We start from the raw sequence: 23,588 nt of genomic DNA, 5'->3' as shown, positions 1-23,588 counted from the left end.
CTCTGGCAAGTTCTCAAGGCAGTTACAAACATTTTAAAAACTTAAAGTAAATGGATAAAGTAAACAGGGATAATTAAAACTCAGATAAGTGTAATAACTCATTTCATATGTATTACAGAATTCTAATTTTGCATATGCTAGCACTGAGCTCAGAGAGCACCAAAGACCTCTCATTTCAACCTGAGATCCAAATATTCTCCTTCATTTGAAATAAGTGTTTTAAATTAACTAAAATAATCCTTCCCATGGGAAATGACTGTTGTTTTAATTGTGAATAAAAAAATAGAATAGGTAATTTAGTCTTCTGAGATTTGGGCCAGTCAATCTCATCTCTTGACCTACTCAAATCTCTGAAGGCTATACAAAAAAAAAGTGAAAAACAGAAAGCAAGTATGAAATAAGATAAAATCTCAACCTCTCTGTGGGGATCATGAAAGTAAGAAGAGAGAAACAGTACTATTTTCACGATTCTGCTGTCTGTTGTTATTGTTAATCAGGAAACACTGCTGTTAATATTGAAACGTTTATTTATTCTCCTGTTGAAATTCAAGTTTAGATAAATGCATTTCTCTCAAGAAATGGACTAGTCCATTTTTAAAACTCCAGCAGACTTGTTCCCTTTGTGCGGAAGACATGTTCTTCCTTCTGATGTTTTCAATGATCAAAGTGGATATGCGGAATTGCTTGGTTGCTGATCCTTTTCCTGTTTTGTATGATCGGTACCAGCCAGGTGATCTCTTAATTGGAGGAATGGTTTCTCAGATTGTATTTGTTTTCAATGAACATTGGTTTGATGAATATCCATCACACAGGATATTTGAGATTACAAAGTAAGCAAATATCCATCTTCATCTTGTGGGACTTTTCCCCTTCTTGGCTTTTGCAGATCCAGGGCTTTTTTTCTCATAGAACGCTCAGAACGGAGTTCCGGCACCTTTTTTGGATGGAGCCTTGTAGGGTAGGCAAGGCGGGTTGTATGACATGTATGAGTTCCGGCACCTTTTTCTTTTACCAAAAAAAAGCACTGTGCAAATCACATCTCTTGTTTCTGGTCTAACAAAAAAAGATGAAGATCTTGACTATTCCTCAGTTTCTACATTGGTTCTAATCAATGCTTTTTTTGTAAAAGAAAAAGGTGCCAGAACTCACACATGTCATACAACCTGCCTTGCCTACCCTACAAGGTTCCATCCAAAAAAGGTGCCGGAACTCCGTTCTGAGCGTTGTATGAGGAAAAAAAAAGCCCTGGTTCTAATGTTATACCAAGAGAGAATGTTGTTCTCTCGCTACAAATGATCAATCCCCTTTCTGAAAAGATGTCATGAGGAACAACTTAAAGACCTGTTTTAGCACTGTTAATGAATAACAAGATTATGAAGACGTTCTTCAAGATTTCACTTTAGATGCCCAGACAGTAGGCTATGAAAACTGAATTTAGAATCCTGTATCTTTTCTATCCTGTATCTTTTGTACCAATCCCTCATAGAAGAGGGATCCTTGGTGCTCTCTGAACTTGCTTCTTTTCTTCCATATGTTTCATTACCCTAACTAGGTAACATCATCAGTGCTAGTAAGGAGTGCTGTTTGCTGTCAGTTTATATTCTGGGGTCTTGCCTGTCTGTGTGGGTGGGAGCAGTCTCAGAGATTCATGGGTTGGGCTGTCTATTGATGGCTCTTTGGCAGTGTCTTGATTGGAGTATTGCTTTCTTGATTGATAGTCTGAAACTGACTTTGGAGTTAATCTATGCTGATCTGAGTATGGATTACAGGTGGAGAGATGCTGGAGTTTTTTTTCTCTTTGGGGCAGGTTAATTGTCTCTTTTGCATAATCTATAGATGTTAATGTCTGTGGGTCTATTGATGACTGATTTGTCAAAGTGCTAGGTTTCTAGAAATTCCCTAGCATTTTTGGATTTGGCCTGGTCCATTTTCCCAATTAAAACTATGGTTAAATCTGTCTACATGTTGTGAAATTAAAAAAGTTTAATCATGCCTTCTGAAACGTCTTCAAGAAAACAACCTAGCTCAGAGAGCATCAAGGACCCCTCATTTCAACCCTAAGCTACAAATATTCTCCTTTATTGGAACTCTTTTATCTTCTCATTTTTTTATTAATTTACTTAGATGAGATCTAAGATTCTTACTTTCTGTCTTTGTTCCATAAGCATATACATATATGAAGATTCTTGGTGTACCTCCTAGCAGAAGGCATCTTGCTAGATGCTGTTTTTCTATAAATACTTCTTTATCACTAAAGCTATAACCCTATGTCAATTGTCTGCAGAATTTGGGCTCCATTCATCAGTAATATAATAAAAGAATATGATAAAAAAGAATAAAAGAATATGCAATAGAAGGAACAATAGAATGGCGACTTCCCCAAACATACCTGCAATTTAGTATTGTTATTATGCTACATAATTCTGAAATATTAGCACCAAAAAAGATTTTGACCTTTCAATTCCAACTCTAGACATAGCAAATTTTATATGAACCAATTCATTCATAATAAAGGCTTCTTTTCTGAAAGTATTTATGTATGTATGTATGTATGTATGTATGTATGTATGTATGTATGTATTTATTTATTTATTTATTTATTTATTTATTTATTTATTTATTTATTTATTTATTTACAGTATGATCACAAAATTCTACCAGCATGTCCTTTCCTTAGAATTTGCTATCACGGAGATCAATAGGAATCCACAAATCTTGTCCAATGTTACATTAGGTCACCACATCTCAGATAGCTTCTATGATCCAAGAATGACCTATCGGACCACTCTGGACCTGCTTTTCAAATCAAATAGATTTCTTCCCAACTATGAATGCGGAATTCCTAAAAATCTCATGGCAATCCTTGGAGGGCTTGGATCCGACACTTCCTCCCATATTGCAAGCCTTATAGATTTCTACAAGATTCCTCAGGTTGGTGCAGTTATGGGGGAAATTAACCAAGTCTTTCATTTATATTTTAAGCTCAAAGAACATACATTGGGATCTGTATTTAATCCCCAAAACTATTGCCAAAAAGAGAGCCAGTTTGGCATAGTGGTTAAACCATTAGACTAGAAACTGTGAGACTATGACTTCTAGTCCCAGCTTAGACATAAAGCCAGCTGGACACAAGCCTCTACTATTCTTGCCAAGATTGTAAAAGTAGTTTGATATTCTTCATAGGCTGAGAGAGAGGAACCAATCTTGGGTCGGTTTCTCTCTCTCAGCTTATGAACATATCCAACTACTCCTACAATCTTGCCAAGAATATTATAGGACCTAGTCCAGGAAGGAATCAAACTGACTCAAAGAAGCATGTGTGTGCAGCATTCACATGTCAAGGTAATAATTTAACAGCTAACCAGCTTGTATTTTATTTTTTATTTATTTTATTAGATTTATATACCGCCCTTTCCCAAAGGACTCAGGGCGGTTTACAGGGTATTTTAAAATCAAACCAATACAAAATACAAAAGCTAAAAAACAATTTAAAAAGATTAAATTACCCTAAAAATAAAAACCCCAGTTAAAAATTCTCAGCCTGGGCCAGAGAGCTCAAAGAGCCAGGTCTTCAGGTCCCGGTGGAATAATGTGAGATATATGATGCGATGATGGGAATGACTCAGTCCCTTTAAGAGCCAGCTGGGTCTGTGTCCCTTCAAGAGCCTTTGTATAAAATGGAAGGCTCTGCTACTGTGTTCTCTCTCTTCCATTTCCTGCTGTAACTGCTGTGTGTTGGAGCCTGCTGTACTAGCATGTGTATGTATATTGTTCTTGGCGTATGATATTGTAGATAGTGTAATATAAACCACCATTTAATATAGACCACTGTTTATTGTGTTTACTCCTGGGTTATCTCAGCACAATAAGACTGCATGCTCTGACATCACATATACAGAGACACTCACTAAAACAAGCTAGCAAGTAGGTTACAATCAAAACCTAGGAGTAAGTTAAAATTACTCAACCAGCATTAGTGATGACGTATTTGAGAGCTACTTTCCCTGTTCCTACTCAAACATTTTTCCTAGTTGCCCCTCTGAATGAATGAATGTATGTCCCAATAATAGTAATAATTGCAGGAAGAAATTATAGGAGCAATTTACTTTATTTGAGCTAGACGTTAAAGAGCAGGGAAAAAGAGGGCACTTAGCCTAACTTATTGGGTATTTTGAATTTAATAAAAAAAGGACTAGGGGTGGTATGACAGCAATTTCCCAACATTTGAAGGGCTGCCCTCAGAAGAAGAGGGAGTCAACCTATTCCCCAAAGCCCCTGAAGGTAGGACAGGAAGCAATTGATGGAAACTAATCAAGGAGAGAAGCAACCTAGAACTAAGGAGAAATTTCTTGACAGTGAGAACAATTAATCAGGCAACTTGCCTTCAGAAGTCATGGGTGTTCCAACACTGGAGATTTTAAAGAAGAGATTGGACAACCATTTGTCTGAAATGATATAGGTTTTTTTGTTTGAGCAGAGGGTTGGCTTACAAGACCTCCAAGGTCCCTTCCAATTCTTATTTTGTTATTCTGTAAATCTAGTTTAACATATTTTGACTTTCTTTCAGCTTACATATGGTTCATATACACCAGAAGCATTTTATACCAGTCAAATTTCATCACTCTACTTTATGGCCCCAAATGAAGATATTGTATACATTGGGATTCTCCGGTTGCTACAACATTTTGGATGGAAGTGGGTTGGGCTTTTTGCTTCTGAGTCAGACAGTGGAGAACAATTTTTACACAAACTGCAGCTTTTCCTTACACAGAATGAAATCTGTTCAGCCTTTCTACAACAAGTCCCAGGAATACCCACTTTTGATAATTTGGATGAATTTGGTGGTATAACATTTGATCTTCATAGACATTACACAGACAACAAGATAAACACATTTATCATTTATGGGGAATCTTTGTTGCTTGTATGGTTCACAAGTGTCCTATTTTTGCTGGATCCTACCTTTAAAGAGAATCTGTCATTTAGAAAAGTTTGGATCATGACCAGTCAATTTGATTTTATACTCACCGGAATTCAAAAGACTTGGAATCTGCAAATGTTCAATGGGGCCATTTCCTTTCAAATTCAGTCACATGATGTTCTAGGATTTAAAGACTTTGTTCAGTCCATAAAACCATATTTGAGGCAGGGAGATGGATTTATAAAGGATTTTTGGGAGCAAGTATTTGACTGTTCCTTTCCTAATTCAGGATTGCCAAAAATGGACATTGGACAATGTTCTGGAGAGGAGAAACTGGGCAATCTGCCCAGAGCAGTCTTTGAAATGGGAATGACTGGTCATAGTTACAGTATCTATAATGGTGTCTATGCTGTGGCTTATTCTTTGCAAATGTTACTATCAAAAGGGCAAAAGCAGGACAAAAGGAGGGTGGGGAAAATGATTCAACTCACAAATCTCCAGCCTTGGCAGGTAACAGCTCTATTCCTTTCACATGGGAATTTACTACAATCTGATTAGGAATGTAAAATAACAGAATAACACAGTTGGAAGGGACCTTGGAGATCATCTAGTCCACCCCCCTGCTCATTCAGGAAACCCCTGTACCATTTCAAGAAATGGCTGTCCAATCTCTTCTTTAAAAACTTCCAATGATGAAGTATCCACAACTTCTGGAGGCAGGTTGTTCCACTGATTAATTATTCAGGAAATTTCTCTTTAGTTGCTTCTCTCCTTGATTAGTTTCCATCCACTTCTTGTCCTGACTTCAGGTGCTCAAGATCCTTCTTGTAGCTACTACTATTGAGCCAGGTTTCATCTAGTCTGTACCTGTACTTTTGATTTTTCTTGCCTAAGTGTAAAATCTTGTTTTTCTCTACATTAAATTTCATTTTAAATTTAAATTCCACTTCAGACTATGCAAAAGAGACAATCAACTAGTCAAAATGGGAACATAAAGACCTAAGCACCTCCCCATCAGCAATCAGCCCCAGCTGAGCATAAATTAACTCCAAGATTGACATCAGGCCAACAATCAAGTATACAACAAACTGCCAAACCAGCAAACAATAAACAGCCCAACCAAAAAAACCACTTAGACCACCTCTGCCAACACAGACAGAACAAGCCACTAGAATGAGAGCAAACCCCACTCCTTACTAGCACTGATAATATTGCCTAGTTTGGGTAATGAAATGTCTGCAAGAAAACAATTAACTCAGAGAGCACAAGGACCACTAATTCACCAAATGTATATAATTGTCCATCTTACAAAAGAATGGCTCTTGTCAGTATAAAATAAAACAGTAATACATAAAAAGTATTATCCAGAAAAAATTAAAAATCACTATTCAAGACTAAGAGAGGATGGCAGATAGGAAATACAATAGAACAACCTAAGTACCTCTCTGGTTTCCTGTGACTCTGAAGCCACGCCAACATGCAACACCCTGCACCGCCACAGGCAAAAGTCCAGCGGAACTCAAATGGGGCAGACACCTCATAACAACATTGGAGAGGCTTCACCCAGACAGGGTAGCAGCAGACGCCGGGACCCCCAACATCAAAACAAGCTTCAACACAGGAGACCCCATCTGGGCTAGGAACTATAGCACAGGTCACCCATGGGTGCCAGGGGAGATATTAGAGCAAACAGGACCCCTTTCCTACAGAGTAAGGGTGGAGGGGGGACTCCTTTGGAAAAGGCACCTGGATCAGCTGAGGAAAAGGGCTCCTGAAAGGGTTATAGAGGACACACTGGGGGCGGAGGAGGAAGAGCCAACACAAACACAAATGCAAACACCCAGGAGGGTTACCAGAGGGGCACAGTGGCAACCCCACCCCAGGCAGGAGACTGACAGAGGAACCAGGCAGTCACCAGAACCCAGCAGAACACAAAACCCGGGCACCGCAACACACACACACACACACCACAATCCACCACAACATTCACAACAAGGAAGAGAGCCTAGACATAGCACCACACCACCAGGTGAACCAGTCCCAAGAAGATCAAGCAGGCCACACAAGGCTCCAAGCTACCTCGCGAACTATGTGCGTTCTTAGGGGGGGTGGAAAAGCAACCAAGGAATAACAATTGTAAACTCTTGTATATGTAAATTTTGTGTATAGTGTAAATAAGTGTATATAGTTATGGAGACAGAATGACAGAGGGTAATTCCTCAGTATGGGGGAAGGGGTGTAGTGTATGCCTTTAAAGCATACACGGAAATGTCAGCACAGCAGGGGGCTGGACAGCTCCAGGCTATAACCACTTTGGCGGGAAAGCCTGAATAGAGCGAGTCGTTGACAGCCCCAGGGCATGGTCAGCTCTGGCGGGAAGCCAGGGTTTAAATCCATTGGCCACCTGCACTGGCGGGAAGCCCAGGTTTAAATCTATTGGTCACCATTCACCTGGGCAGGTATAAAGAGACGCCAGGTAACCCCTTTGCTCCAGCTTCATTTCTGACTGAATAAAGAAATACTGCCCAGCTCAAGTGTCCGTCTCTCCGTTCAACCACGCAACATTGCAAACAGGCAGATAAAAGAGGTAAAAGAGTCCCTGCAGATTTTACTCCACTAATCATTGCCAACTGTAGGGAGCAGTTCTCATCTTTGTTTGAAGGCCATTGAGCCAGAGCTGCCGGAAAACATTTCCATGGTCATATGGCCAGCATTATATCATGGAGTATGGTTACCTTCTTACTAAAGTGATACCTGTTTATCTACTTGCATCTGCATGCTTTCAAACTGCTGGGTTGGCAGGAGCTGGGATGAGGACGGGAGGTCACTCAGTCATGGAGTTTGGGTCTCAAACCTGGGCTGCAAGCTTTCCAGCTGATTAGCCCAGCATCTTAACCACTCAGCCACTTGCTGCCTCCCCAAACAGTCAAGACACATAGTATAGCTCTTCCAATCTTATGGGATGGGCAGACAAACTCAAGTGGATATGGTTCTATAAATAACCCAGTCTTATGCCATAAAAGATTTTAAAGTTCAAAACCAGCATCTTGAATTGGATCCAACAACAATCTGGCAACTCACAGAACAGAGATGTAATATGCACCATTCTAGAAGCACATATAACATATAACCCACACCACTGCATTGTACACAAGGTGAAGCTTCTGAAGCTTTTGAACACTCTTCAAGGACAGACCCTTGTAGTCCACTTGGTCAGCTGACCATGGCATAAGACCCTCCCAATCTAGGAATGGGCTTAATGGGTACATAACACAAAATGTTGTTGAAAGGCCCTCTTAGCCATGACTACCACCTACTCTTCATGAAGGGCCCCCAGGTTTTGCACTAAGTCTGTAGAGTCCCATCCATCCACCAAATATGGAGGAGGAGGAAGAGGAGGAGGAGGAGGAGTTATCTGAATTGAAATATGATAGATTTCATAAAAATTATAACTCAGAGGCATCTGTGTGTACATATATGCATGCTTTTACAAACAAAATAAAGCAATGGTTAAATAAAAGGTGATAATGATCATGTCTAGAGATTAAAGTTAGATCTTTATCTGTAACATATAAAATCCTTACCAGCAGTAAGAGATTCAGAAAGAAGTAAACCTCCTACGAATTAAACTAAATGCCAAATGTAATTTTAAAACAAATGCACAGAAAAAGACATGTTTCTTGAGTTCCCACTCTGAAAGAAGTACGAAAGAGGCCCAACTTCACAGAAAGATATTTCTTAGGATGTGAAAAAAAGCAGAAAGCAGCTCTCTTCTGTTTGAAGAATAAACAGAAAGACTTAACTTCACAAAGTCAATGAATCAGTTTCTATGTCTAAAGGTGGACTTAAACATGACTCTACAGGTGAAACTCGAAAAATTAGAATATCGTGCAAAACTTCATTTATTTCAGTAATGCAGCTTAAAATGGGAAACTAATATATGAGATAGACTCATTACATGCAAAGCAAGATAGTTCAAGCCGTGATTTGTCATAATTGTGATGATTATGGCGTACAGCTCATGAAAACCCCAAATCCACAATCTCAGAAAATTAGAATATTGTGAAAAGGTGCAATATTCTAGGCTCAAAGTGTCCCACTCTAATCAGCTAATTAAGCCATAACACCTGCAAAGGGTTCCTGAGCCTTTAAATGGTCTCTCAGTCTGGTTCAGTAGGAATCACAATCATGGGGAAGACTGCTGACTTGACAGTTGTGCAGAAAACCATCATTGACACCCTCCATAAGGAGGGAAAGCCTCAAAAGGTAATTGCAAAAGAAGTTGGATGTTCCCAAAGTGCTGTATCAAAGCACATTAATAGAAAGTTATGTGGAAGGGAAAAGTGTGGAAGAAAATGGCGCACAAGCAGCAGGGATGACCGCAGCCTGGAGAGGATTGTCAGGAAAAGGCCATTCAAAAGTGTTGGGGACTTTCACAAGGAGTGGACTGAGGCTGGAGTCAGTGCATCAAGAGCCACCACACACAGACGGATCCTAGACATGGGCTTCAAATGTCGTATTCCTCTTGTCAAGCCGCTCCTGAACAACAATGTCAGAAGCATCTTACCTGGGCTAAAGAAAAACAGACCTGGTCTGTTACTCAGTGGTCCAAAGTCCTCTTTTCTGATGAGAGCAACTTTTGCATCTCATTTGGAAACCAAGGACCCAGAGTCTGTAGGAAGAATGAAGAGGCACACACTGCAAGATGCTTGAAGTCCAGTGTGAAGTTTCCACAGTCTGTGTTGATTTGGGGAGCCATGTCATCTCCTGGTTTTGATCCACTGTGCTTCATTAAGTCCAGGGTCAATGCAGCCATCTACCAGGAGATTTTGGAGCACTTCATGCTTCCATCCGCAGACGAGCTTTATGGGGATGCTGACTTCATTTTCCAGCAGGACTTGGCACCTGCCCACACTGCTAAAAGCACCAAAACCTGGTTCAATGACTGTGGGATTACTGTGCTTGATTGGCCAGCAAACTTGCCTGACCTGAACCCCATAGAGAATCCATGGGACATTGCCAAGAGAAAGATGAGAGACATGAGATCGAACAATGCAGAAGAGCTAAAGGCCGCTATTGAAGTATCCTGGTCTTCCATAACACCTCAGCAGTGCCACAGTCTGATAGCTTCCATGCCACGCTGCATTGAGGCAGTAATTGCTGCAAAAGGGGCCCAAACCAAGTACTGAGTACATATGCATGCTTATACTTTTCAGAAGTTCGATATTGTTCTATGTACACTCCTTGTTTTATTGATTGCATGTAATATTCTAATTTTCTGAGATTGTGGATTTGGGGTTTTCATGAGCTGTACGCCATAATCATCACAATTATGACAAATCACGGCTTGAACTATCTTGCTTTGCATGTAATGAGTCTATCTCATATATTAGTTTCCCCTTTTAAGTTGCATTACTGAAATAAATGAACTTTTGCACGATATTCTAATTTTTCGAGTTTCACCTGTACATAGCTTTTTAAAATATGACATATATGATTTATTTGATGAAAGAAGAATGATATATCTGAATATATTAAATATTATTTTAGCTTTAAAAATAATCAGGTAAAGGATATCATTAAAGCACTGGACTTATACAACTCATTATCAGCCATACTATGGCAGGTTCCAAACTTTTAATTAAATGTTTAATCCATTTTTGCCTTATTAAACTGTATATGCTGTTTTTATATTTTAATATTTTATACTTGTATACCGCCTGGCATCGCTCTCTGAGTGAGATGAATAGTCTCATTGATTGATTGATTTTACTACTGATTTTATTATTTTATTAATAAACTAGTAAAAAAAGTTTCAGGAGTTCAAAAATAAAGTCAGGATTTTGACCACCCCCAGAAACATATTTGAGGGAAATTTTAACCTTGATGTTCCTGACAAATGCTTGCACACAACTGTTTACAAGGTAAGAGCTTCATTAGTCCTCTTCAAAAGCATTAGGAGACACTCCAAAAATAGATTGGAGAATAGTAATTAACAAACAATAGGGTATTTTTTTATTCATGTTTTTATTAAAAATTGATTTGTTAGAGTGGAAATAGAATAGAATAGCAGAAAGGTGTATGTTTAATGTTGCAGAAATATTATGACATGTACACATTCTTCATTATATAATGACCTGAACTGAAGGCACAATTACTCTTGGTGGCTAGCATATGATGTAAGAACTTGACAATTCATGCATTATTTAACCATTATTTTTATTAATTGTGCCCTGTTTATCTCAGGTCTCAGCACAATGATGAAGCATTTAAGGGAAAAAGACACACAAATAAATCAGCACTGGTGGTCAAGATGAAAAAGATCTCCACAACCACCATGTTTTGTGGTTGTGCTCAAATAGGTTGTGTTTGTGCTCACATTGGTTGGCACAAAGGAGACACATACTGCAAAAGATCAAGAGCTGAATTGGTCTCTCCACACGTCATCCTTAGTGAAGTGTGCAAACCAGCATCTGCATTTCCTGCATCGGATAAGATCCTGGCCACTTTTTACAGAGACATGATTAAGAGCATTTTAACAAACTGCATCACTATTTGATTTGGTGGTACCAAAGCCTCAGATAGATAGAAGGTCCATAGAGAGAGTGGTAAGGACAGCTGAGAAGATTACAGGAAACTCACTTCCTGTGATTCAGGACACAGCTTATCAGCACTTATATGTACTTAGAGCTCAGAGTATTGTTAGAGACCCCATACACCCATTTCAGGGTCTGTTTCTGTTGTTCCCCTCTGGGAGGAGACTTCAAACTATTTATAGCAGGACCACTAGATTCTGTAACAGTTTTGTTCCCTATGCCATCAGTCTGATAAACTCACATGATTCATTTTTCTTGCCATGTACATGTATACAACTGATCTAGACTGTGTTGTTTCTCTGTGTCATAGAATATATGTGGGTATATGCATTTTTTGTCATATTTATCTAGTGTATATTGAAGGTGGTGACACTTTGAGAGCTGTATGCAATGAAATTTCATTTTAATGTATGCCAATTAGTGTACATTTAAAATAATAATGTTATTCTGTTCTGTTCTATTCTATATTGTTGAATCACTTCTTCAGTAACTGAGAACAAATCTAATTTAGGAAATGGAGAAGAGATTATAATTACATAATACAAATATTGGCTTACAAAGTTGGAAGGAACATTGGAAATGGCAGTTTTCATTTTTTCTGTCTAACATCCTTCCCTTTTTATTCATAAAAATAATGTAAACATAATTTAATTGTTTCGTTTGATTAGTTGGTGCCTGCTATTTAGTTCTGGTCTCAACACGATGATGAAGCATTTTGGGAAAAAGATACATCCCAATAACCCAGCACTGGAGGACAAGATGGAAAAGATCTCCACAGCCACCATGGCTTTTCCTCTGGTGCTCAGGTATGTTGGAACAAAGGAGATCCACACACTGCAGAAGGCCAACATACTAAAGGTAATGAACTTGGCTTCATTAAAACTGTCAGGTAAATTACGGGCAAGGAAAGCCACAATGAAACTGGCAATAGCCAAGAAGCCCAGGTAGCCCAGGACACAATAAAACATGAAAATAGAACCTTCATTGCATTGCAAAATCATGATTTCCAAAAGAAAGTGCATGTTTAACTCAGGGTATGGAGGAGTTGTTGCCAGCCACAGAATGCAAAGACCTGCTTGAAGAAAAGAACAAGAAAGGACAATGGAAATAGCCAATCTTTTTCCCACCCATTTTCTTATTGAAGAACCTGGTTTAGTAGCCATGAAAGCTACAACTACAGTAATAGTTTTAGCTAACACACAAGAAACAGCAACTGAGAAGATAATGCCAAATGCTGGTTGCCGGAGAATACAGGTTACTTTCCCTGGCTCACCAAGGAATAACAAGGAAGAGAGAAAGCAGAGCAGAAGTGCAATCAAGAGTGTGTAAGTGAGATCCCGGTTGTTGGCCTTGACAATAGGGGTATCTCTACGCTTAAGGAAAATTCCAAGCACGCTGGTTGTCATAAGGGAAAAGAAAACAGCAGCTGAAGCCAGACTGATTCCTAAAGGTTCTTCAAAAGATAGGAAACTCGTTGTTTTGTTAAGGCATTGATCTTGCTCCATGCTTGGATACTGATCTTCAGGACATTTGATACAATCTTCTGTGTCTGGATTAAAAAAAAAAATCAGATGGAAACTTATTGATGTCCTATTTATCACATTTTAATGAATGTTTTATGCTACTGTTTGAAGATTGATACTGAGTCTGTCGTTAGCTGTTTGTATACCTACATTAACAAAATAACAGAGTTGGAAGGGAACTTGGAGGTCTTCTAGTCCAACACATTGCTCAAACAGGAGAACCCATGCCATTTCAGATAAATGGCTGTCTAATCTTTTCTTACCTCTTCTGGAGGTAAGTTGTTCCACTAGTTAATTGTTCTCACTGTTATAAAAATTCTCCTTAGCTCTTGGTTGCTTCTCTTATTGACTAGGTTTCATCTATTGCTTCTTGTCCCTTGATCGAAAGTTGGTCAGATTCTTGTAGAGGACTTAAATTTGCAATAAATCTTTATACTCATTTGAACTACCTGAATCTCCTGATTTCCCCAGCACTTGACACCAATAACAATTAGAAATTATAACTTTTAAGGAAACAATTTCTTTGCAGTCCAATGTTCTCATAATTTATAGGACTTCAAAACTGACCTATCTTGGTTGAAATCTTCCCCTGTGGACATGAAGCACAATCATAACAGCAGAAGGTTTTCTGTTCAGATTTTCTCTTCCAATATCCAGGCTGACAGTATTCATTACATAGAGAAACTGGAAGAACCTGGTCATAAAATAAAATTAAAAAATTCAGAAATAGTTGTCAAGTTGTTTAGCTTTTTCACCAGCTGAAAACAGATTTATTTATTTATTTATTTATTTATTTATTTATTTATTTATTTATTTATTTATTTATTTATTTATTTAGTTAGTTAGTTAGTTAAGTTAGTTAGTCAGTTAGTCAGTTAGATAGTTATAAACGCTCCCACAGAGAGGGCCTCCTCAGGGTGCCACCGGTCAAAGAATGCCGACTGGTGGCCCCCAGGGGGAGGGCGTTCTCTGTGGGCGCGCCGGATTTATGGAACCATCTTCCGGTCGAGCTCCGGATGGCGCCTGATCTCCGCTCCTTCCGGCGCGATCTTAAAACCTACCTCTTTGAACAAGCTGGCCTGGCCTGATGGGATGGGGTCGGGTTTTATAAATTGATCTTAACCTTTTAATCTGTATTAATTTATTACGGGCATTGCTGTTTAATTACTTTTTAATTTTTGTACCTTGTTTTTTATTATGTATTGCCCTGTTCACCGCCCTGAGTCCTTCGGGAGAAGGGCAGTATACAAATTAAATTAATAAATAAATAATAAATAATAATAAAGAAAATCATGACCAGCATGGAACAGTTGGAAGCATTTTAACATTTTCATTTAAGGAAACTGTAAAACTATATGCATTCAACATATACCTGATTGAAACCTCTGTGCCATTTAATCTGATGTTCATTAATGATAAATTCATTGCCATAAGATGCATCACAATCTAGCTTTCCCACTTTCACACTCCGGATGGACTTGTTTGGAAAAATGATCATGTTGTGGATGTCAAATCCTCCAGCAACTTCTCTTTTCTCATTAAAGGACACCTTCTCTCCTGCTGAGTTGTTGAAAGAAATACCTTGAAGAAATGGGTGGAGCTACTTGAAAAGAAGAAAGCAATGAAGTTGAAAGAACAATAATGAAATAAATCAACTTTAGACATTCTCTGTTTTAACATTAGACATTCCACTTGGAATACTGCATCCAATTTTGCTTACCACAATATTAAAAAGATGTTGAGACACTGCAAAGAGTGCAGAGAAAAGCAACAAGGATGATTACAAGGTTCGAGGTAAAACCTATGAAGAATGATTTCAGGAATAGGGTATGTCTAGTCTAGTAAAATGAAGGACTAGGGGAGAGATGATAGCAATGTTACAATAAATAATAATAATAATAATAATAATAATAATAATAATAATAATAATAATAATAATAATAATAATAATAATAATATTCCAGCAAAGTTACAAAACACTGAGCCACTCAGAACATCTTACATTTTAAGGAGATACCTGGTTGATACCTAGGATGCTGGCAGCAACCCATGTCAACCTTTATTGCCAGTCAATTTGAGTGTTCAGTTGATTGAGTTTCATGTTTTATGAATAAAGGTTTTATATAATTATAAGTTGGAAGGGACCTTGGAGGTCATCTAGTCCAACCCCCTGCTCAGGCAGGAAACCCAATACCATTTTGGACAAATGCCTGTCCAGTCTCTTCTTAAAAACTTCTAGTGTTGGAGCATTCACTGCTTCTGGAGGGAGGTTGTTCCACTGGTTAATTGTTCTGACTGTCAGGAAGTTTCTCCTTAGTTCTAGGTTGATTCTCTCCTTGATTAGTTTCCATCCATTGCTTTTTGTCCTGCCTTCGGGTGCTCTGGGGAATAGCTTGATTCCCTCTTCTTTGTGGCAGCCCCTGAGATATTGGAACACTGCTATCATGTCCCGCCTCGTCCTTCTCTTCGTTAAACTAGACATACCCAATTCCAGCAGCCATTCCTTATATGTTTTAGCCCCCAGTCCCCTAATCTTTGTTGCTCTTCTCTGTACTCTTTCTAGTGTCTCAACATCTTTTTTACATCATGGTGACCAAAACTGAATGCAGTATTCCAAGTGTGGCCTTGCAAAGGCATTGTAAAGTGGTATTAATGCTTCACTTGATCTTGATTCTATCCCTCTGTTAATGCAGCCTAGCACTGTGTTGGCTTTGTTGGCAGCTGCAGCACATTGCTGGCTCACATTTAAGTGATTGTCTACTAGGACTCTGAGATCCCTCTCACAGTTACTACTATTGAGAAAGATACCCCCTATACTATACCTGTACATTTAGTTTTTCTTGCCTAAATGTAAAACCTTACTTTTTTCACCACTGAATTTCATTTTGTTAGATAGCGCCCAGTGTTCAAGTCTGTCCAGATCCTCCTGTATCTTAAGCCTATTTTCTGGAGTGTTGGCTATTCCTGCCAGCTTGGTGTCATCTGCAAATTTGATGAGTTCCCCATCTATCCCCTCATCCAAATCGTTGATGAAGATGTTGAAGAGCACTGGGCCCAGAACAGAGCCCTGGGGCACCCCACCACACACTTCCTTCCATGTAGATGCAGTTCCATTGAGGACCACACACTGAGTACGGCCGGTCAGCCAGCTACAAATCCATCTGGTGGTGATGCTGTCTAACCCACATTTTTCTATCTTATCAAGTAGAAGGTTGTGATCTACTTTATCAAATGCCTTACTTAAGTCCAAGTAAATTATATCCACTAATTTTGTCACTTGGTCAAAGAATGCAATAAGATTTGTCTGCCATGATCTGTTTTTTACAAACTCATGTTTGCTTTTTGTAATGACTTTGTTTGCCTCTACGTGCTCACTGATTCGTTGTTTGATTATCTTTTCCAGAATGTTCCCAGGTATTGACAACAGGCTGATAGGTCTGTAATTTCCTGGATCTATTTTTTTTCCCTTTTTTGAAGATGATCAGCTCTTTTCCAGTCTAGTAGTTCCCCAGTGCTCCAAGATCTTTGAAAAATATAGTTCAGTGGTTCTGAGATCACTTCTGCCAGTTCCTTAAGGACCTTGGGTAATCCATCTGGTCCTGGTTGTTTGAACTCATCTAGGCTGGACAGGTGCTCACTTACCATTTTCTTGACTATCTTAATTTGTGTTTCTATTCTATTCTATTCTATTCTATTCTATTCTATTCTATTCTATTCTATTCTATTCTATTCTATTCTATTCTATTCTATTCTATTCCGTGTTTCTATTTAAGGGACTACCACAAGGATGAGGGAGTCACCTATTTTCCAAAGTACCAGAAAACAAGACTAGCAGTATTCCAGTATTTGAGAGGCTGCCACAAAGAGGAGGAGGTCAACTTATTCTCCAAAGCACCAGAAGGCAGGACAAGAAATAATGGATGGAAACTGATCAAGGAGAGAAGCAACCTGGAATTAAGGAGAAACTTCCTAACAAGGAGAGCAATTAACCATTGAAACAGCTTGCCTTCAGAAATTGTAGGTGCTTCATCACTGGAAATTTTTAAGAAAAAATTGAGCAGCCATCTGTCTGGAATTATATAGGGTGTCCTGCCTGAGCAGGGAGTTGGACTAGAAGACCTCCAAGGTCCCTTCCCACTGTATTCTGATTCATTGAAACTTAACTATTCATTTTTCTTTACTAGCTAATTTCCATGGACCTACAGAAGAACGGAGGAAAAATGGAACAAACTGTTTCCTATTGCTTTGATTACTGTAGCATCAGACGTAGGATAGTGCCATAAGGGATAAGGGTGGTGGTGATGATACATTGAAAATAATAATAATAATAATAATAATAATAATAATAATAATAATAATAATAATAATAATAATAATAATAATAATAATAATAATAAAGTTGGAAGGGACCTTGGAGATCATCTAGTCCAACCCCCTGCTCAGGCAGGAAACACTATATCACTTTGGACAAATGGCTGTCCAGTCTCTTCTTAAAAACGTCCATTGTTGGAGCATTCACAGCTTCTGGTGGCAGGTTGTTCCACTGGTTAATTGTTCTAACTGTCAGGAAGTTTCTCCTTAGTTCCAGGTTGCTTCTTTCCTTAATTTTCTCTCCTTGATTTTCATGGACCTACAGAAGAGATTAGACACCCATTTGTCTGAAATGGTATAGGGTCTTCTAGTCAAGCAGGGGTTTATCTAGAGGCCCTCCAAGGTCCCTTCAAACTCTGTTATTCTATGTTTCTGTGTTTTATTTCCAAAATTCGTTATGCAGTTTCGCAGGATAAAGTGTGAATACAAAGCAAACAGTACATTTTGTAAAGAATTTAGACTTTGTCAACCCAACAAGTATTGTCAGTGAATAACATACACAGAATTGTGTGATGCAATCTTCCTTGTGGAGAAAATTAAATGCAATCTAATTGGGGCAGAGAAAGTCATTTTAGCTATAGTTATTGGAACAATAGATTGTGCTAGAATCAAGGTTTAGCTCGTTTTGTGAGTTTACTTATTTTGTACTAAATTCTTCATTGAAAGGAAAATATGTTTGTTGGAGAAACCTTACCTTAAAAGGCTGTAATTCTAGAGATTCAGTCACTTTATCTGCCAAGATTTTTCTGAGATTAGATCCTTTTGATAGCATGTTATGCAAAGAATGAGCCACAGCATAAACCCCATTATAGATACTGTAGCTGTGGCCAGACATCTGTAATTGAAACAGAGATTCAGGAAGGTTTCCCAGTCTTTCTTCACCAGTGCATTCGCGACTGCCCAATGATGACAATCTTGAATTAGGAAATAAACAGTCAAATGCTTGCTCCCAAAAATGGTTTCGGAATCCATCTCTTTGCCTTGAATGGGGTTTTATGGACCAAAGAAATTGCTCAAATTCCAGATTTTCAATTGAATGGATTTGGAAGGCAATGGCCCCATCATAAAACTGGAGATTCCATTCCCTTTGGGTTCCTGTTAGTGTGAAATCAATTTGACTGGTGGTGACCCACACCTTGCTTAAAGATGCATTTCCCCGATTAGCAGCATCCCATACAGATTTGAGAGCTGTCAGCCAGGCTAATATCAAAGATTCTCCATAGATGATGTATGTATTTGTTTTAACATCTGTGAAATGTGTATAAAAATGAAACATTATATCACTGAATTTGCCCAAGTCATCCAAACGCAATTCTTTTGGAAATCTTTGTATGAAAGCTAAGCAGATTCCCTGCTGGAAAAACAAGGGCTCCAATTTCTGCAAAAAATGTTCTCCACTCTCAGTGTCTGAAGCAAAGAGCCCAATCCATTTCCATCCAAAATGTTGAAGCAATCGGACAATCCCAAAATATTGAGGAACCTCATTTGGAGCCATAAAATAAAGTGAAGATGATTTACTGGTATCATTTTTTCCCATAGGAAATGATCCATATGTGAGCTAAAAGAAAAACACCAAGCCATGGAGTTAAGGACAGGTATTCATTTTGCTTATCCATGTTTATGGATCACTACAAAAATTGGGACGCGGTGGCTCAGTGGGTTAGGACGCTGAACTTGTCGATCGGAAGGTCGGCAGTTTGGCGGGTCGAATCCCGAGTGCCGCGTAGCAGAGTGAGCTCCTGTTACTCGTCCCAGCTTCTGCCCACCTAGCAGTTCGAAAGCACGTAAAAATGCAAGTAGAAAAATAGGGACCACTACGGTGGGAAGGTAACAGCGTTCCGTGCGCCTTTGGCGTCTAGTCATGCCGGCCACATGACCACGGAGACGTCCTCGGACAAGCGCTGGCTCTTCGGCTTTGAAACGGAGATGAGCACCGGCCCCTAGAGTCGGAAACGACTAGCACGCATGTGCGGGGGAACCTTTACCTTTTACCTTTACAAAAATTGGATGGACATATTATAATTTATTCTTTATCCATAATTTCTTGATTTTTTTCTGAAAATATAGAAACATTTTTTGGGGAAAAAAAACTTTATATCACCCAAACTAGCAGGAAACACAACAGGGGGTCAACCTGTTCTCCAATGCTCCAGAAGGCAGAACAAGAAGCAATGGATGGAAACTAATAAAGGAGAGAAGCAATCTAAAACTAAGAAGAAATTTTCTGACAGAACAATCAACCATTGGAACAGTTTGTGAGCCTTCAGAAGTTTTGGTACTCCATCTCTGGAGGCTTTTGAGAAGAAACTGGACAACTAATTCTCAGAAATGGTATGGGGTCTCCTGTTTGAGCAGGGGATTGGACTAGAAGACTCCAAGGTCCCTTCTAACTCTTTTCATTCACCATGGACTCTAATTTTGATTTGCCTCACTTAAATCTTTGGTGAGATTTATGAGAATGAACAACAAAGGATGCTCTTGGGTATCCTTAATCAATTGATTAATCTTTCAATCAATTAAGAAGAACAGGATAAATCCCCTCAACTGTGAACCCACCTGTGGAATTTTGTAAAAATCTATCATTTCTGCTATATGCAATGAAGTATCTGACCCAAGTCCTCCAATGATGGCCATGAGATTTTTCCTGGTGCCACATTCATAGTTGGGGACAAATGTATGTGATTTGAAGACCATGTCCAGGGTTGTCCGATAAGTCTTCTTTGGATTGTTGTAGCTGTCATACGTGTGGAACCCCAAAGTAACATTAGATAAGATATGTGGATTCTCATTGATCTCCTTCACAGCAAAGGCCAAGGCAAGGACATGCTGGTAGAATTTTGTAATGAGACTGCAAACAGAAAAAAAACCCAAAAGAAGACAATTATACAAAGCATAGAATACTGTTGAAAAAAAAAATAATGGTTTCTGCCTGAGATTGGAATTAGGTTTTTAAAATATAGTGCTGATGTTTCTAATCTATTAAATACTTTCGGCTCCAGTCCATATAGTATATAGAAAGGATCATTTTATTACCCATTTCATTCAGAGAAGGTTGCTCCTTTCAATGGCAAAACACTGAAATGTTTGTCTGTAGATATATTCTAAATGTATTCCACATTTTCCTTTACTACTCCTTTATGAAGAACGGTTGCAGGAATTGGGTATTGCCAGTCTAAAAAGAAGAACTAGGGGAGATATGATAGCAGTAATATAGTATTTGAGGGGCTGTCACAAAGAAGCGTATAGTCAAGGCTGTGGTCTTCCCAGTTGCAATGTATGGCAGTGAAAGCTGGACCATAAGAAAGGCTGAGTGCCAAAGAATCGAGGCCTTTGAACTCTGGTGCTGGAGAAGACTCCTGTGAGTCCCTTGGACTGCAAGGCGATCAAACCGGTCAGTCCTAGAGGAGATCAACCCTGACTGCTCTTTAGAAGGCCAGATCCTGAAGCTAAAACTCAAATACTTTGGCCACCTTATGAGAAGGAAGGACTCACGGGAGAAGAGCCTAATGCTGGGAAAGATTGAGGGCAAGAGAAGAAGGGGACAACAGAGAATGAGGTGGCTGGATGGAGTCACTGAAGCAGTAGGCGTGAGCTTAAATGGACTCCAGGAGATGGTAGAGGACAGGAAGACCTGGAGGAACATTGTCCATAGGGTCGCGATGGGTCAGACACGACTTCGCAACTAACAACAACACAAAGAAGAGGGGCTCAACTTATTTTCCAAAGCACCAGAAAGTGAGAAAAGAAACAAGGGATGGAAACTAATCAAGGACAGGAGCAACCTGGAATTTAAGGAGAAACTTCCTAACAGTGAGGACAATTAACCAGTGGAACAGCTTGCCACCAGAAATTGTGGGTGCTCCATCACTGGAGATTTTAAAGAAGAGACTGGACTGTCATTTTTCTGAAATAATATAGAATTTCCTGCTTGAGCAGGGAGTTGGACCAGAAGACCTCCAAGGTCCCTTTCAGCTCTATTCTGGTTCAATGAAGCTTAACTGTTCATTTTTCTTTCCTAGCTAATTTCCATGGACCTACAGAAGAATGTAGGGAAAATGGAACAAACTGTTCCCTATTGCTTTGATTACTGCAGCATCAGAGCTAGGATAGTGCCATAAGGGGTCAGGGTGGTGGTGATGATACTGTGGGAAGAAAAGCTGATACATCTGTTAGATAAGACACCTGGCAGCAAAGCAAAGACTAGGAGGAAGGAGCAAATTGAAAAGGGAAAGGCAGAGGCTGATGCCAGTAGACAAGTCCATTCAGAACCACTCAACAGGTGGACCTTCCCTGCACAGATTAAAAAAAAGGCAAAACCCTGGAGAATAATCAGGTCCTACAGTAAGAAGAAGAAGAAGAAGAAGAAGAAGAAGAAGAAGAAGAAGAAGAAGAAGAAGAAGAAGAAGAAGAAGAAGAAGAAGAAGAAGTTGGAAGAGACCTTGGAGGTCATCTAGTCCAAACCCCTGCTCAGGCAGGAAACCCTATACCATTTCAGGCAAATGGCTGTCCAGTCTCTTCTTAAAAAACTTCCAGTGTTGGAGCATTCACAGCCTCTGAACGCAGGTTGTTCCATTGATTAATTGTTCTAACTGTCAGGAAGTTTCTCCTTAGTTCTAGGTTGCTTCTCTCCTTGACTAGTTTCCATCCGTTGCTTCTTGTCCTGCTTTCAGGTGCTTTGGAGAATAGCTTGACTCCCTCTTCTTTGGGGCAGCCCCTGAGATATTGGAATACTGCTATCATGTCACCCCTCACCCTTCTCTTCGTTAAACTACACATACCCAATTCCAGCAACCGTTCCAATAGTCCAAACTCAAATCATCCTGGCCTCAATACCCACCCACTGCAGTCCAGATTGGAATTTCAAAAATTGTCTTAAGAAAGAACTAGAAACTGCAAAAGAGATCAATAGCTTAGGACATAGTGTGGAATTCCTCAGAATCTTTGAGAAACTAATTCTGCAGTGAGTGACTTAGGTGAGAAGGAAGAATCCTCATTTTTGCCAGTGACTTTTTTTTATTACTTCAAACTCTGTCTTATAATTTGAGATAAACATTTCCAATTTCAGATAGGTATTCCTTGAGCACCATGTTTTACGCAGCTTTGCTTTCTAAATTTCTTCAGTTGCAATATTTTCAGTTATAAAGAGCACTGTAGATAATTTTTTTTAATTCTGTCTTTCAAATAAACTTTGTTTGAAGTTAGACGTTGGTATGCTTGTCTTATCTCTCTTTCCACAAAAATAACAAATCAATAAATTTTACTCTTGCTTTACTTAATAGACTAACGATATCTTTTTAAATATTTTTATTTTATTTTATTAAATGCCTGTGTCTTAGAGATTTCTAATCTAACAATTCATGTTCAGCCTCTCGTGTCATCTTCCTAAAAACAAAATGAAGTGTTTTAATGACAGCACAAAAGTTTTATTTAGCTTACAGCCACAGACTGTCTGAAAACTGAACCGGTTACATGAGCAGATCAAATTTTCATCTCCTTTCTTTGAGCAACATTTAACTCAAAAGAATAGGTGTCAACATATAGAAAATCTGAGAAGAAACAAGGGGTCATTAGGTGAGGAAGAGTGTAGGATTTGCTTACTCTGAAAGTCCATATAGATCCTGAGATGGATGTCCATAAAAGGTATGTTCACTGAAGGCATAGAGATGCTGTGATGCCATCCCTCCAATGAGGAGATCACCTGGTTGGTACCATTCATGTAGAATAGGAATAGGATCAACCTCCAGGCACTTGAATGCGTTCGCTTTGATCACTGGGAACATCAGAATGAATAACACATCAGCAGCCAAAAAATCTTCTAAAACAGGTCTCCAACATATCAACCCACACCAATAGATCTGACTTAGCATACCAGATTTTTTCAACACACCTCCTAAGAAAAAAAAGTATCAATCGAAACCTGTAACTTTAATGGAGATACAGACATGTGCTTGAGTAAGGACTGAGATTTCCACAACTCAGAGCGAAAATTGGTCTGATCAAAGAAAGATCAGATGCTAGAAGAAATTAACCCAATAGCCCTTCTTTGACACTTCCCACCACCCCAAGTTCTCCATGGAACTGGGATTAGTTTATAACCTCTTTCAACCTTGCTTTGTATTTTTCACTGCTTTCTGGAAAATCTCTGGAGCTTTGAACAAATAAAAACATAGTAATTTG

At 39.0% G+C, this 23,588-nt stretch overlaps 1 protein-coding gene across 1 annotated transcript; it reads right to left on the bottom strand.

Annotated features, from left to right (window-relative positions):
* Positions 1–12,164: 12,164 nt before the first annotated feature.
* On the bottom strand, positions 12,165–23,089 carry LOC310649928 (vomeronasal type-2 receptor 26-like; the record flags this gene model as incomplete). The annotated part of the gene is made up of 6 exons (XM_083378758.1): positions 12,165–13,066; positions 13,608–13,734; positions 14,413–14,640; positions 18,106–18,969; positions 19,968–20,259; positions 23,010–23,089. The coding sequence occupies 6 exons, from the start codon at positions 23,087–23,089 to the stop codon at positions 12,165–12,167; spliced, it is 2,493 nt and encodes an 830-aa protein (XP_083234884.1).
* Between the last annotated feature and the right edge of the window lie 499 nt (positions 23,090–23,588).

This window comes from Vipera ursinii (assembly GCF_947247035.1).
Source record: "Vipera ursinii genome assembly, chromosome: Z".
Lineage (NCBI taxonomy): Eukaryota > Metazoa > Chordata > Lepidosauria > Squamata > Viperidae > Vipera > Vipera ursinii.
The sequence above is the reverse complement of the archived record's forward strand: the minus strand, read 5'-3'. Positions and strand labels throughout refer to the sequence as shown.